This window comes from Mustelus asterias, chromosome 10, assembly GCF_964213995.1.
Source record: "Mustelus asterias chromosome 10, sMusAst1.hap1.1, whole genome shotgun sequence".
NCBI classification, from domain to species: Eukaryota; Metazoa; Chordata; class Chondrichthyes; order Carcharhiniformes; family Triakidae; genus Mustelus; species Mustelus asterias.
In genome coordinates, this window is record NC_135810.1 from 55,421,849 (window position 1) to 55,435,902 (window position 14,054).

The following is a 14,054-nucleotide window of genomic DNA, read 5'->3' on the forward strand; positions in this document are numbered from 1 at the left end:
GATTCGCGGAGGGGCAGCGCGAGGCCGGCCTGAGGGAAGATGGCGGCGGTGTGGAACGTGGTGGAGATTCCATTCCCGGGAGCCTCCTGCAGCGTGGCTGTGCCCGCGAGCAGCAGCCCAGGTACAACACTGTGCGGCGGCAGTGTACACTCCCGGGGTGGGGGTCTGCATTGTGCTCATTCACCGCAGAGGAACCTGCATACAGTATTTAAAAATAACCCGGAAAACTCTGACCTGGTTAGTGGGGGAATGGCCCTCTGTAGTTTTGCTGATTGTGAGGGTTTTTGATTCCAGCTGTTTTCTGTATGTTCTTGCCCTGGTACTTTTCTCCCCTCCCCCTCATGACACTTCAATTTTGCTGTATAGATTTTCATGTGATGATGAACATTTTACCTACATGTGGACAGGTTATTAAGCCAGAAAATGCTGTAAATATTCAGTTCAGGGAGGTAGAGAGAGAGAAACGACTGGTATTTAATAGAGGTGACAGGTGTTGCCCCCTGCACAATGAGCTCCCTGCCTGCTGCTGCTTTAGTGCCAGTGGAATGGGCAGCAAGGCGGTGGGGACCCCACCAGACTTCCCCTCTGTCTGATTAAACTGCTGGCTCCAAGTGGAGAGGATCTGCAAGAAGATCACGCATATCGACAACTTCTTACTGTGTTTACCCCAGTCCAACGCCGGCATCTCCACATCATGATTAAATGCACACCAGGGAGGGCTTTAAAGCTGCCAAGTGTTTCAGATGTGTGACCTTTTGTTAGAGGTGTCAGACCTGAAACATTAACTCTTCATTAACTTCCTGGCTCCCCAGCACCAGATTTGGAGGGTACCCTAATGGTGCACTTGGGAATCCTTCTCAGGAGTTCCCAGGTAAGGGTTTACCCAACAATTGTACAAAAGCACTAACTTCCCCCAGACAATTATGCTATGCTGGGAACCATCTGAGAAAACAATTTAAATTGCTAACTTACGATGGCTCTGCTAATAGTTACTCTGAAAGAAATAACCAAAATAATACCACTTCTATCCTCAGCTTAGCTATTTTAAATACCCACACCGGTCCCTGCGTGGGACTCCCCCTGCACTGCTGATCCCACAGGGGATTCCATCCACCCCACCAAGCACCCTCCCTCTGTATTCCTGACACTCGAACCCTCCACCCACATGGAATTACCCCACCTAACCCTGACCTGAGCCCAACCTGCTGACCCAGCTGTGTGGCCCCTGACCCGACCTGATTCCCTGATGTGGCCTGGCTGGACCCTAACCTGGTACCCCCCTTCTCCGCAGCCTGACCCCAAAATCCCAACCACTTACCTTAAGACCTTCTTCCAGGCCTGTTATTTTCAATGGGACCTTTAAACTCTATGCTTTATAACAGCTAGTGCTGTAAAAAAGGAAGCACATCCTCCTTCACTCTGATTCTTTTAGAATTGTCTGGGAAGGGCTAGTGGAGGGATCACCCGGTGATTCCAAGCTGCCTGGATCTCATCGGGTCTCAGTCAGCAAAGTTGGGCGAAACAGTCACTGAAGAAACTTAGAGCAGGTAAATGGGTACAGAGTGGTACTCTGAGGAGGTAGTGGTCCTCTGGATGACTACTTGAAACATCAGCTTTGTTCTCTCTCTACAGATGCTCTCAGACCTGCTGAGATTTTCCAGCATTTTCTCTTTTTGTAAACCTTTGCCAGCATCAATTCAACTAATAAATATTGATTTTCTGATGATGAGTGACTTGCAGCTACTAAATTTACTCTGTGTTATCTTATCATGATATAACATTGTGACCTGAATTTTATGAGGACTTGCATTAATGTGTAGGGACACCTGATCAGGGTGAAAGAAAGGGTATTAATTATGCCGTTCTATACTTTTCTTGGAGTTATGCTTGCTTTGCTTTCCTCCCTGAAAACAGATGGTGATTATAGCTCCATTTTTGTGACAATCAACATTGGTTTCATGGCCATCATTAGACTTTTAATTTCAGTTATCTATTGAATTCAAATTCCACCGACTGCTGGATTCCAACCTGCATTCCTAAGGCATTACCCTGGGTCTCTGGATTACTCAATCCAGTGAAAATACCACTATCCCACCCCTCTCCTTCTCACTCTGTCACTGTTGGAAATGCCATCTTTTGCATGAGACAATACATCAAGGCCCCATCCCTCCTTTGGGTGGACATGAAATGATCCAGTGGCATTATTTCATAGAAGAACAGCAGAACACGCATCTAGTGTCCTGGCCAATATTTATCCCTCCTTATCACAACAGATACAGATTATCTGGTCATTATCATAAATTGGGAAGAAGAGATATTACCTCTTGACTTTCACAATGCCATCTTTGTTTCACTTTTCACAAGGTGATAGATCAATTTGTGGGAACTATAAAGACATACCCCTTCTATTTACGCAATCCTCCTGGATGACCTTCTACCTGTCAGAAAATACATTATTACAGAGACCCAAGTGGTTTCGGGTCATCCAGGGGAACCACAGATATGATCTTTATTGCTTGTCAAACAGGAAGAGCACTACGTGGCCTTCATGATCTCTCAAAGGCCTTTGACTCCATCATAGAAATATAGAAAAAAGAAGTGGGCAATTCGGCCCTTTGAGCCTTCTCCGCCATTTTTATTATGGCTGATCATTAAATTCAATATCCTGATCCCGCCTTCCCCCATATCCCTTGATCCCTTTAGCCAGCGCTATATCTAATTTCTTCTTGAAATCAGACGTTTTGGCCTCAACTACTTTCTGTGGTAGTGAATTCCACAGATTCAGCACACTCTGGGTGAAGAAATTTCTCTCCTTATCCTCAAACTAGTTTTGGACTCTCCCACCATTGGGAACATTCTTTCTGAATCTACCCTGTCTAATCCTGTTAGAATTTTGTAAATTTCTACGAGATCCCCTCTTAATCATCTAAACTCCAGGGAATATAATCCTAACCAATTTAGTCTCTCATATGACCTGTGTGCCATAAGTGTACCTTTTTAAGAAATGTTTTTTTAAAAAATCATGTTCTCTGCAGTTGTAAGGAGGCCTTTTGGTTTCATTCTCCTCAAATGACAGAACTGTTACCCCAGGAATCAGCCTGGTAAACGTTTGTTGTATTCCCTCTATAGCAAGAACATGCTTCCTCAGGTAAGGACACCAAAACTGCACAGAATATTCCAGATGTGGTCTCACCAATGCCCTATACAATTGTAGTAAAACATCCCTATTCTTATACTCAAATCAACTTCACAATCCTTTAAAAAGTCCTCCAGACACTTGGATATCTGGCAAAATTTGTTTCTATCCTGCAACCCCCGTGTGACTGTGGCAGCAAACATCCAACTGAATTGGAGACCAAGCCCTTTCGTATTCGAACTGGCAGCAAGCAAGACTGATCATGAGAAATCAGTTTCACTGGTCAATTCTCAACACTTAGTAATAGAATTAATTCACAGCCAGTTTCCACAAGGGGGGCTGTGATTACATTTCAACTCGACGGGAAACTTTCAACCTCAACTGGCTGAGAGCCAAGACTAAAATGACTTTCCAACATTTCCACCATTTACAATAGACTGTAAGCGACATTTAGACCACTCTCAACCTCATCAACTTCGCTTGCAAAGACATACAAAAGAGTTAGTCTCTCAATCAGCAAGACCAGAATCCTCCACCAGTCCTCCCCCAGACAAGCACCTACACCTCCAGCTATTCTTTTGAGGGGAAAGCTTTAGAAATTGTGGAACACTTCCCATATCTCAGCAGCTAGCTTTCTCAAAATGTCACCTTCACCAAAGAAATCTAGCACAAGAATCGGCTGTGGCAGCAAATCCTCCCCAAAAGTACACGCCTAGGTCTTTGCCATAGAGATCTCCATAAGAAGGTAAAGGCTTTTGTCTACATTGCTGTTGTTATCAGCACCATTTTACATGACACTGAGATTTGGGCCACCCAGCAAATGCACCCTTGGGTGCTGGAAAATTTCCACCGGGGTGTGTCCCTAGATTAAAGCACTCAAAAGTCAAGTAGGAAAACAGGTGATCAAACTCCATCATCCTCACTGAAGCCAATTAATTCCTCCAGCATTGCGATCATGATCATGTGAAATCAGTTCCATAGATCAGGACACTAAATCCACATGCCAAATAATTGGTTTCTGAAGTAGATCATCTTTCCATAATTTAAGTATATCATCTAATCTCAAAGAGGGCAGAGAAAACATTTTAAAGACACTGAAGGCATCATTGACATCAGTGCGCGCGGTGGGGGGGGGGGGGGGGGGGGGGGGCAGTTGTTGTGATCTGTGCCATGTGATGGTGCCTCACTGAAAAAGTCACGGTTAGAAATGTACTGCATTAACTCTGCTGTGGAGAAGTGGCTTCAGTGGAAGGAGAGGGAATAGAAATGAAAACAAAATGCTGGAAAAACTCATTGTCAATTTTTGTGGAACAGAGTTAATGTTTTGAATCCGTATGACACAGAGGGCACAGAACCTTGGATAAAAAACTCCCCATTCCTCAGGGCAACACTTGTCTTCTCTGTGTGAAGACCTTTGCTTCCAGGATTGACCTGCTGAGTCACCTGAAGACACAAATCATGAAACCTGGCAGACGACGTCCCCATTTCAGGCGACTGATGACAACAACTGTTTGTGCTGCCATATTTTCTGCATTGCGGCAGTGATAACACTTCAGAAAGTACTTGATTGGCTGTAAAATGTTATCGGGCATCATGTTGTCCTGAAAACTGTTATCTCAAGTCTCATAACTGTTTTTCTCAATCTTGATTTTATTGATTTGATTTATTATTGGCATACAGTGAAAAGTATTGGTTAAGGAGATAAGCTGTGTCTTGCCATTAACCAAGATGACAGATGCCATGTTGCCCATGCCTCACCAGTAACTTGCAGGGTAAAATTTATTTCAAGCTGAGTGTTGCAGGAGCAAGCCTAACTATGAGACTCACTGCGAGATTTAATGCTCCCAACACATTCTGGGCCAAAGGTGTTGATTGCATAGGATTCAGCAGTAAAAAAACTGACACGAATGTCACTTCACAAAGAAACACTACACCTTAAAAAAGGCGACTTGTATTTATATAGTATCGTTAATGTAGAAGGTCATTGCAACCTGCTTAGTAGAAGTATTATTAGACACCATTTGACATGGTGTCACAAAGGCAATATTAGGAGATGTGACTAGGATTTAAGGAGCATCTTGAAGTTGGAGAGTGAGCCGGAAGCATTTAGAAAGGAAGTTCCAGGGCTTGGCATGGCTTCCAATGGTGAGGTATGTTTCAGATTAGAATGGAGGAATGCAGAGTTCTCAATGAGTATTGGTTTTGAAGAGGTTAGAGATAAGGTGGGGCGAGACCGTGGAGGATCTGAACATAAGAATGAGGATTTTGAATTCCAAGCATTTCTAGATCAGGAGCCAACGCAGACAAATTGGATTAGGGTGATGGGTGAACAGGACTTAGTGCCGATGAGTACATCCTTATAAAGACAGGAGGCCAACCTGGTTGGTATTCAGTCAGGAGGTGATGAGCTGGGTGAAGGTTTCAACTGCAGATGAGCTGAGCCCTGGGTGGAGACGGGCAATGTTACAGTGATAGAGCTAGGCGGGTTTGGTGGCGGATAAGATAAAGGGTCAGAAACTCGGAATCATAGGATGCCACGGTTCCAAATCATGATTCACTTTCAGATAATGATTAAAGAGAGCTTCAGAGTCGATAACTAGGGAATAGAGTTAGTGACATGGACTGAAGTTAATGGCATTGCGCTCTCAAATGTTCAAATGGAGGAAATTTCTGCTCATGACGCTTGTCCACCATCCAGTATTACATGACAAATCCGAGGCCCTGGAGGAATCCAGTGAGGTGATGTTAGGCTCGTCAACATACATGTAGGATCTGACTTGTGCATGATATTGCTGAGGATTTGCACTTATTTGAAAAAGTGGGATGGGGAACAATATTCAGTCCTTGAGGTACCCCGGAGGGAGTCGGTTGGGGATTAAATGAGAAACAACTGTAGGAGATTTATTTGCCTGTGGTTGGATAGATAAGCACAAGTAATATTCATCAGAAAATGTTGCTTAATTGTCACCTGTGTAAAATGTGTTCTAAAATTAACTCTACATATTTTCTGTACAATTATTGAAGTCAAAATAAAACAGCTGTAGAGTCCCATTTCCCCAGAAGAAACAAACCTATCTGGAAATGTCATGTGTTGCATTTCACACAGTTTCTCAGCTGAATTCAGCATCAAGTCTGTAATCAGTTCCAATTTTGTCTGCTATTCTTGGAAAGGTGGTTAATTTCCATGGAATATATTTCAATGTCAGGATTGCTTCTTCTTTAGCCACTTCCTCAACCCCTTTGTCAGTGGTATTTTAAAATTGAAATCAGGTATCCTGTTAATTAAAGTGCACAAAAGTATCTACTTGCAGTTACTGGGATTGTACTGGTGCCAGTAAAACCATTACATGATATACCCTTGATAAAACCCCTTTAACCATGGAGCTGTGCTTATGCTGGTTGGTCAGTGTAAAATATTTTTCCATGCACATTGAATCAAAGTTCAGTTAGTAACCTGACTGCAGGCCATGATAGCAAAAGCTGTGAGACTGGTGAAGGAGACATTATACTATTAGTACTTGCACCGAATACATTATAAGTTTCAAAAAATGCCCATATGAGAACTTTTAAAATTTTAATATCAAGAGCAACCTGCTAACCCCCTAACATGAAAATTTAACTTACAGTTTGATGTCAGTTAGCATGGTTTTTGTTATGGAAGACTCCTTTACACCTGGTGAGTGATATTAGAAGTGGCAGTGTAATTTTGAGCCTGCTAAATTTGCATGGCAGAGGTCTCAGTTTCATGTTGGTACCCATATTATAGTGAGAAGTCATTGGGGGAAGAATGTAATGATGCATTTGAATATATCCACCAAAAGATGTGATTTACCAATACTGCAGGAGTGCCACTATGTGCAGATTATAAAGAATGTGCCAGACAAGTTATGAATTTAAAGAGCAAGACAACTTTCTTTTAAAATCATGAAGTAGTTCAATAAAAACCTAGCTAAATTGCAACTAACATTCATATGTTACACACATTCCTGGGCCCCCACACACTAGTACAAATGGTGGGATAAGAGAATAGCTGAAGGGTACCTTACAGTTCATAAAGAAGATAAAACAGGAGTATAGGGGTGAACTGTTCTTTGGCTGGTCTCGATGTGATGATTCAGTGTTGCAGGGTGATGTTCAGTTGTCTTGCTGTGTGTAGTTGTATGGAGCAAATTTCCACGTTTTATTCTCTAAAGATCTTGGTCTGCAATAGATTTTCCTTCTCAGGGTGGTTACTTTGCAAATCCTGGAACAATACTTTCAAGAGAGGGCGACAGCTTTGTGTCTGTTCCCTTTTCATCCTACTTGGGTAAAATGCAGGTCATATAGTGTGGCTGCTTGACAGTCCTCCATTGTCTTAATAGAATCATAGTTTGTTATTTTTTAAAACTCCAGCCCAAAAAGAAACAATTAGAAACTATTTTTCTTAGAAAAGCAGATCCTCGTAACTGGGTTGATTGGAGATTAGAATGAAATGTTTAAAATGTGGCTTAAGTAAATATAAGTGACAGAATTCCCCTTTTATTTTGTTCTAGATGGATGCATACAAGATCTTATAAGAGCCTGTGAAAATGTCTTAACATCGTTAAGGAGTAAGCTTCTTACAGTAGAGCTTAATGTTCTGCGTTCTCTGTTGTATGTTTTCCACAACAGGTTACGTCAGCACAAGCCGTATCTTGCATTGAAGCAGGTTAGTATGCTAGTTCAAAGATTTGTGTTAACACTGGATCTAGTGCATGATTACTGTAGTGCTAAATTATGATTTAATAAAATCAATTGTTCTCGTGATACTTAGTATTTTATTAAAACCTCGTTATAACTATTGTAAAAAAGGGAAGGGATGAAGCAGTGTGCAAAATTTGTGTTTGAAACTGATGTAGTTTGTTTTCATTTATGTATTCTCATCCAACTATAAAGTGTACTGTATCTAATTCTATAATTTACAGATTTAAAATCATGTCATGAATTTATTTCATTCATCATTTTTAGGTTGAACAATGTATTAAGCGTCTACACGATATGAAACTCTCAGATTCAATTCAGGACCTGATCGAATTGTGTCCAAGGTAATTTATGGAGTAGGTGTTAGTCTACAGGTTTATCTTGTCATAAATGTAGCAGGGAGAGAAAAAACGGGAAACGACAGGCCAGTTAGCTTGATACCGTTTGTCTGGGAAATGCTGGAATCTATTCAAAGATCTGCAGGTTAGGTGGATTGGCCATATTAGATTGTCCCAAGATGGTTAGATAGATGGTAAATGTGCGGCTTTACAGGTATAGGACGGGGGTGCGTGGGTGGGCCTGGTTAAGCTGCTCTTTCGGAGAGTTGGTGAAGAGTCAATGGGCCGAATGGCTTCCTTCTGCACTGTAGAGATTCTATGGTTCTATTAGGGAGTCTTAAAGGTGCAAATAGAAAACCATGGTATGATCGGACAGTCAACGTGGTTTTACAAAGGGGAAATCGTGTTTGGCAAAGTTATTAGAGGTTTTTGAGGATGTAACTAGTAGGGTAGATAAAGGGGAGCCAGTAGATATGGTGTATTTGGATTTCAAAAGACATTTCAGAAGGTACTACACAAAAAGTTAATAAATAAGTGTTGATGGATTGAGGGATATATTAGCATGGATGAAGGATTGGTTCATGAGCAGGAAGCAGAGAATTAGAATAATTGAGGCATTTTCAAGTTGGCAGTCGTAACTAATTGACTGGCGCAAGAAGCATTACTGGGGCCTTCATCTATTTGCAATCAATATTAATGACTTAGACAAAGAGACAGAATAATGCAGCCAATAATGCTGACAGCGCAACGTTGGGTGGAATTGTTAGCTATGATGAGGATGCAAAGTGAGATGTAGCTAGGCTAAGCGAATGAACAATAAAGTGATAGGTAGAATTTGTGTGGCAGTGTGAATTATTCACTTTGGTCATAGAAATAATAAAGCAGAATATTTTTAAAAAGACAAGAAACCTGTAAATGTTTGATCAGGGGAACTTTGCTGTGCTCGTAAAAGGAACACAGCAATTTATCATGCAGGTACAGCAAGCAATTACAAGTTTATTTATTAGTCACAAGTAGGCTTACATTCACACTGCAATGCAGTTACTGTGAAAATCCCCTTGGATTGCAAATCCTGGGAAGATAAATGGAATATTGGCCTTTATTGCAAGGGAATTGGAGTTTAAGAATAAGGAAGTCTTGCTACAGTTGTATAGGACTTTGGTGGGACCAAAGATACTGTGTGCAGTTTTGATCTTTCTAAGAAAGGATACATTAATCTTTGAGGTGATGCTGGATGTGGGGTAAGAGGGTTGCTGTATGATGGGAGGCCGAGTAAATTGAGCCGATACTGGAATTTAAAGTGTTTTCATTGAAACGCGTAAGATTCTTAAGAAGCCTAATAGGATAGATTATTTCCTCTTACTGAAATCTAAAACAATCGGACACAGTCATAGCATGGGGCTGAATCATTTAGGACTGATATGAGGAGAAATAAAAGTTTAAAGTTTGTTTATTTGTGTCACAAGTAGGCTTACATTAACACTGCAATGAAGTTACTGTGAAAATTCCCAAGTCACCACACTCTGGTGTCTGTTTGGATACACTGAGGGAGAATTTAGCATGGCCAATGCACCTAACCAGCACGTTTTTCGGACTGTGGGAGGAAACCGGAGCACTCAAGAGGAAACCCACGCAGACACGGACTATGATTCAAGCCGAGAATCGAACCCTGGTCCCTGGCACTGTGAGGCAACAATGTTAACCACTGTACCACCATGCCACCCAATATGTTCACTCAGTTGTGAATGTTTGCAATTATCAATCATCATTGAATATATTTAAGACAGACAGGTATTTGGTGTCTCAGAGAATCAAGGGATATGGGGCGTGGACAAGAAAGTGGACTTGAGGCAGAAGGTCAGTCTTGATCGAATTGAAAGGCAGAGCAAGCTCAAGGATCCATATGGTCCATTCCTATTTCTTATGAACTTTAGCTTGTAATTTTAATCTTTTTAAAAAACATTAGGACACCAAAGACACAAAGTGCTAAGACAAAATATGTCCCCAGCCAACCAGCCCTGGAGTGGACGGCGCTGAAAGTGTTGGGGGGCTCAAAGTTGATGCTGCGCCTAATGGATATGTGCTCCAAAGCATTTCTGTATCCTTCAATTTGGTTATATCGTATTGCATGTGTATGTCGTAATGTGTCCCAATCTGTAATTTGCTAACGTATTAATGACAAAGACTATTGTTACTCAGTGTAGCTTTCTACCTTTCTCACTTTTAGCAAAAGTGCTGCCTGCAATTTTCGAAGGTATATACAGCTGCGGAATTTGGCAACAGAAAATTAGTGGATAATTAGGTGACATTTGGTCATGTGTCATGACTGGAAATCATACAATTTATGTTGATTGCTATTTCTTTTCAAGTGAACAAACTTCCTTTGTCTTATTTCTCAGGTAACGTATTGCATGCAGCCAATTAACAGTTGCTTTGAATTGGGTGCTGAAAGATGTGTAATTGTGCCTTGGGATTTTTTCCTCTGTCTTGTTTTAGTCCCTTTTTCTTCCTCTCCCTCAACTGTATGGCTTGGATGAGGAGCTCAGTCACACAGTTCAAATCACTAGCATTGCACAAACCTGTATTCAACCACTAACATTGCACAGTGTGTCAATGGATGAGTATCTTGTTTTTAATTTATTTTAAGATCAAATGGCTAAAATTGTGAAAGGCATGGGTTAAACAATGATATTTTAAACTTGTCATCGATGTGGAGATCCAACGTCGTATCCAATCCGCGAGCGCCGGCTTTGGAGGCCTAAGGATGAGAGTATTTGACCACTGCAACATTCGTGCTGACACCAAGATCCTCCCGTACAAGGTAGTCGTCCTTCCAACTCTCTTATATGCCTCAGAAACTTGGACAACACACAAACATCACCTCAAGGCTCTGAAGAGGTACCATCAATGTTGTTTGAAACTGATTCTGCCGATCAGCTGGGATGACAAGCATACTAACATCAGCATTCTTGAAAGAGCCAAGAGCACCAGCAATGAGCCCATCATCCGAAACCAACTCCGCTGGGCCGGCTATGTGCTTAGGATGTCAGAGTCACGACTGCCAAAGTAAATCTTCACCCAGCACAAGGAAGGCTTCTGAACAAGAGAAGGATAAAGGAAGCATTTCAAAGACACCCTGAAGGCTTCTCTCAAGAGGTGCAACATAGACGTCAACGCCTGGGAGACCCTCGCTCAGAAGAGACCTACGTCCCGATTGAAGGATCACAATTCTTCACAGTCACATTCATCCGACTGCAAGAGGATGCTCGAAAAGGGAGCCTGAGAAAGGAATGCCAGCAATCTTTGGTCCAGGGATTGAACCCAGCTCCCAGAAACACTTGCTAAGTGTGCGCTCAAAGATGCAGCTCAAGGATTGCGCTCATCGGCTACGCAAGGACTCATAGAACCTATGTCCGTTAGCAAAGGGTTTCTTAAGTGGACAACCGTACTCATTAGCAAGTGATCATCAAAGGAGAAGATTTAAACTTCTATTGAGAAGTGTTTAATCACTATACTGTGTTTGAAATATTTAGACAAATGTACTCTTTGCATCTTCCTAAAATGTACCTAGTAACAACCAAGCATTGTAGATATATAGGATACGCAATGTTTCTAACCACAACCAGTGATCAAACATTATGCTCATGTTCAATTAGTTATATTGATGTTTTGAGTATCTACCCCTCCTCTCCGCGCCCGCCCTCCCCCCCCCCCCCCCCCCCCCCCCCCATCTACATGAGATGATGGACATGCCATAGCAATGGCATAGTTTCACATGGTGCATTTTTACTGATGGCTGAAGAGATTGTGTTTGAGTTTTGAATGTTTTAGTATTTTCCAAATTTAAATTCAGTGAACTAAAATTTAATGATTTTAAAAGATTCTTGCTTTTAATTTCTTAAGATGTTGCATTTTGTTGCAGATAATTCCTTTATTTGTTTACTTTCTGTCAAGGATCTAACAGCAACAACCAGTTTATAATTCCTTTTTCTTCAAAAAATATCCTTTGACCCACTTTACAGAGGACAAAAAAAACTGATGCAAAAGTCAAAGAAGGAGAGATTATGAAAGGGCGATTATGGATTGGGCTCCAGGCAGTTGCAAGCATTGTGGGGCAGAAAGAGGGAGATGGAATGTTCAGGTTCAAGTGAAGGATGGTGGCAGCAATGTAGAAATTTAAACCTGAGTCAGAATTCAAAGTGGGAGATGTTGAGGTGCTGGATGCCATTTAAATTAGCAATGATGGTAAATTGATTTTGTGTGAGTTGGGAAACAGGTGACAGAGTTTTTGAGCTGAAGTTCATGGAACAAGTGAGCCTGGCCAGAAGAGTGTTCTGGAGATGGATAAGGCATAAGATGCCTAAAAGGCATGAGAAAATATTGACTTAGAAGCCATGCTCCCTCTAAGTGGCTGTGCAAAAATGCAAAAGTTCCCATGCATGCTGGACGTAAATTAGCTCTTTGAAGTTCCCTCAGCGCAGAAAGGTTTAAAGGACCTACACACACGATTGCAAAAAACGACAGAGGGTGCGTTGCTCAGAAGCTCAACTGGAGTTTTGCATTGCAAACCCTCCAGTTCAGCCTGAAACAGGCTCCAAGCAAAGGGCTGAAGTCTCTGGTAAGGATATGGAATTTTGTACTGACAGGTTAAAAATATTGCCGTAATTCTCCCAGAATTTGAAGATCATTTAAGAGTGGTTGCTGGATAAGCAATATGGCAGCATAAGGTGAGAGTTAGAGGACTCAATAGGAATGTGGAGAGATCTGGATGTTATTTGTTATATATGTGGAAGCTGACTTCATGCCTGGCCATGTGGCAGAATTGAGGATTTAACGTGGAAATAACAATGCCCTGAAAGGATCAGCTTCTGGGAAATTACCTATTTGGAGCATTGCTGTTTTGATCTGTTTAGAAAAAAACCTTTTGAAATGATGTATCCAACATGTTTATCTTTGATAAGCTGTTGCCATTCAAGTGAATGGAGATTGGAATACTTTTTGGTCTTTGTCCTCTCTTCAGGTATCATAACCTCAGGAGGGCAATGGCAACCATGAGCTTTCATGTATTGGTCCATGGTTATCCTTGGCAAGGTACTGTAGGGGTTTGCCATTGTCTTCTGGAGGTCCTAGTCTAACACTCATTAAAAGTATTCTGACAGTTGGGTTACCTTAATTATAATGTACAATAGTTTGACGATTCAATATCTCCGATGCGAAGAATTTATAGTCCTAAATGTGGTTGTTACAGGATTGCTCAGCAGGTTGTGGTAAGTGGAAAAACTGATTCTTTTGAAATTTTATTTGTATTCCCTGAATTTACTAATTATTTTTCGGAAAAAGAAATTTGCTGAAGTTTCACATCTTTTTCTTTTCCTTTTAGGGTCCTATCTATGAACATTTTATTAAGCCTAGATCTTTTGTATGACAAACTGTTCCTGTTACTGAATGAGGTGACTAAAATTCAACATCTGGCCTACTTTAAGGAGTTTTCCTTTCCTGTTAGTATCAGGCAATGGTTTGGGCTTTCCTATTCCAAAATCATAGAAATGAAGTTTCCAAGTCTGTCATCTCAGATGAGTGGAAAGCTCTCAAAAGAGCCAGGGTTACTTGACAAATTGTTCTCGGGGCCTGAACCTTTATTATTGGAAGATGATCAAGATGCAACACCTGAAGGAAATAAAATGAATGACAGCATCATCCCTAAAACAAATCAGATTCTAGATATCGGACTCCCTGAACAGAACCAAACACTTTGTGAAATAGGTGAGCGTTTGTACGATGCTATTGCAGTAAATTGTTGTATTGCTTTGGCACTTTAATAATATTCTAATAATATATTCCAATAATATTCTAAACTGTAC

The 14,054-nt window shown here is 41.3% G+C and overlaps 1 protein-coding gene across 5 annotated transcripts in view; it reads left to right on the plus strand.

The window, feature by feature from the left end:
• rmp64 (ribonuclease MRP subunit p64) overlaps positions 1-14,054 on the plus strand; it is a 19,217-nt gene continuing 5,163 nt past the window's right edge. The window contains exons 1-7 of one of the 5 annotated variants that reach the window (XM_078221730.1): positions 23-121; positions 3,036-3,148; positions 7,669-7,823; positions 8,123-8,199; positions 10,160-10,291; positions 13,383-13,460; positions 13,574-13,956. In XM_078221730.1, coding sequence (XP_078077856.1) covers positions 8,153-8,199; positions 10,160-10,291; positions 13,383-13,460; positions 13,574-13,956 — 640 coding nt within the window. In that variant the 5' untranslated portion in view covers positions 23-121; positions 3,036-3,148; positions 7,669-7,823; positions 8,123-8,152. Of the gene's footprint in view, positions 238-3,035; positions 3,149-7,668; positions 7,824-8,122; positions 8,200-10,159; positions 10,292-10,562; positions 10,593-13,382; positions 13,461-13,573; positions 13,957-14,054 lie in introns of all 5 variants that reach the window. The other 4 variants (XM_078221729.1, XM_078221725.1, XM_078221728.1 and 1 more) reach the window with 4 other exon arrangements.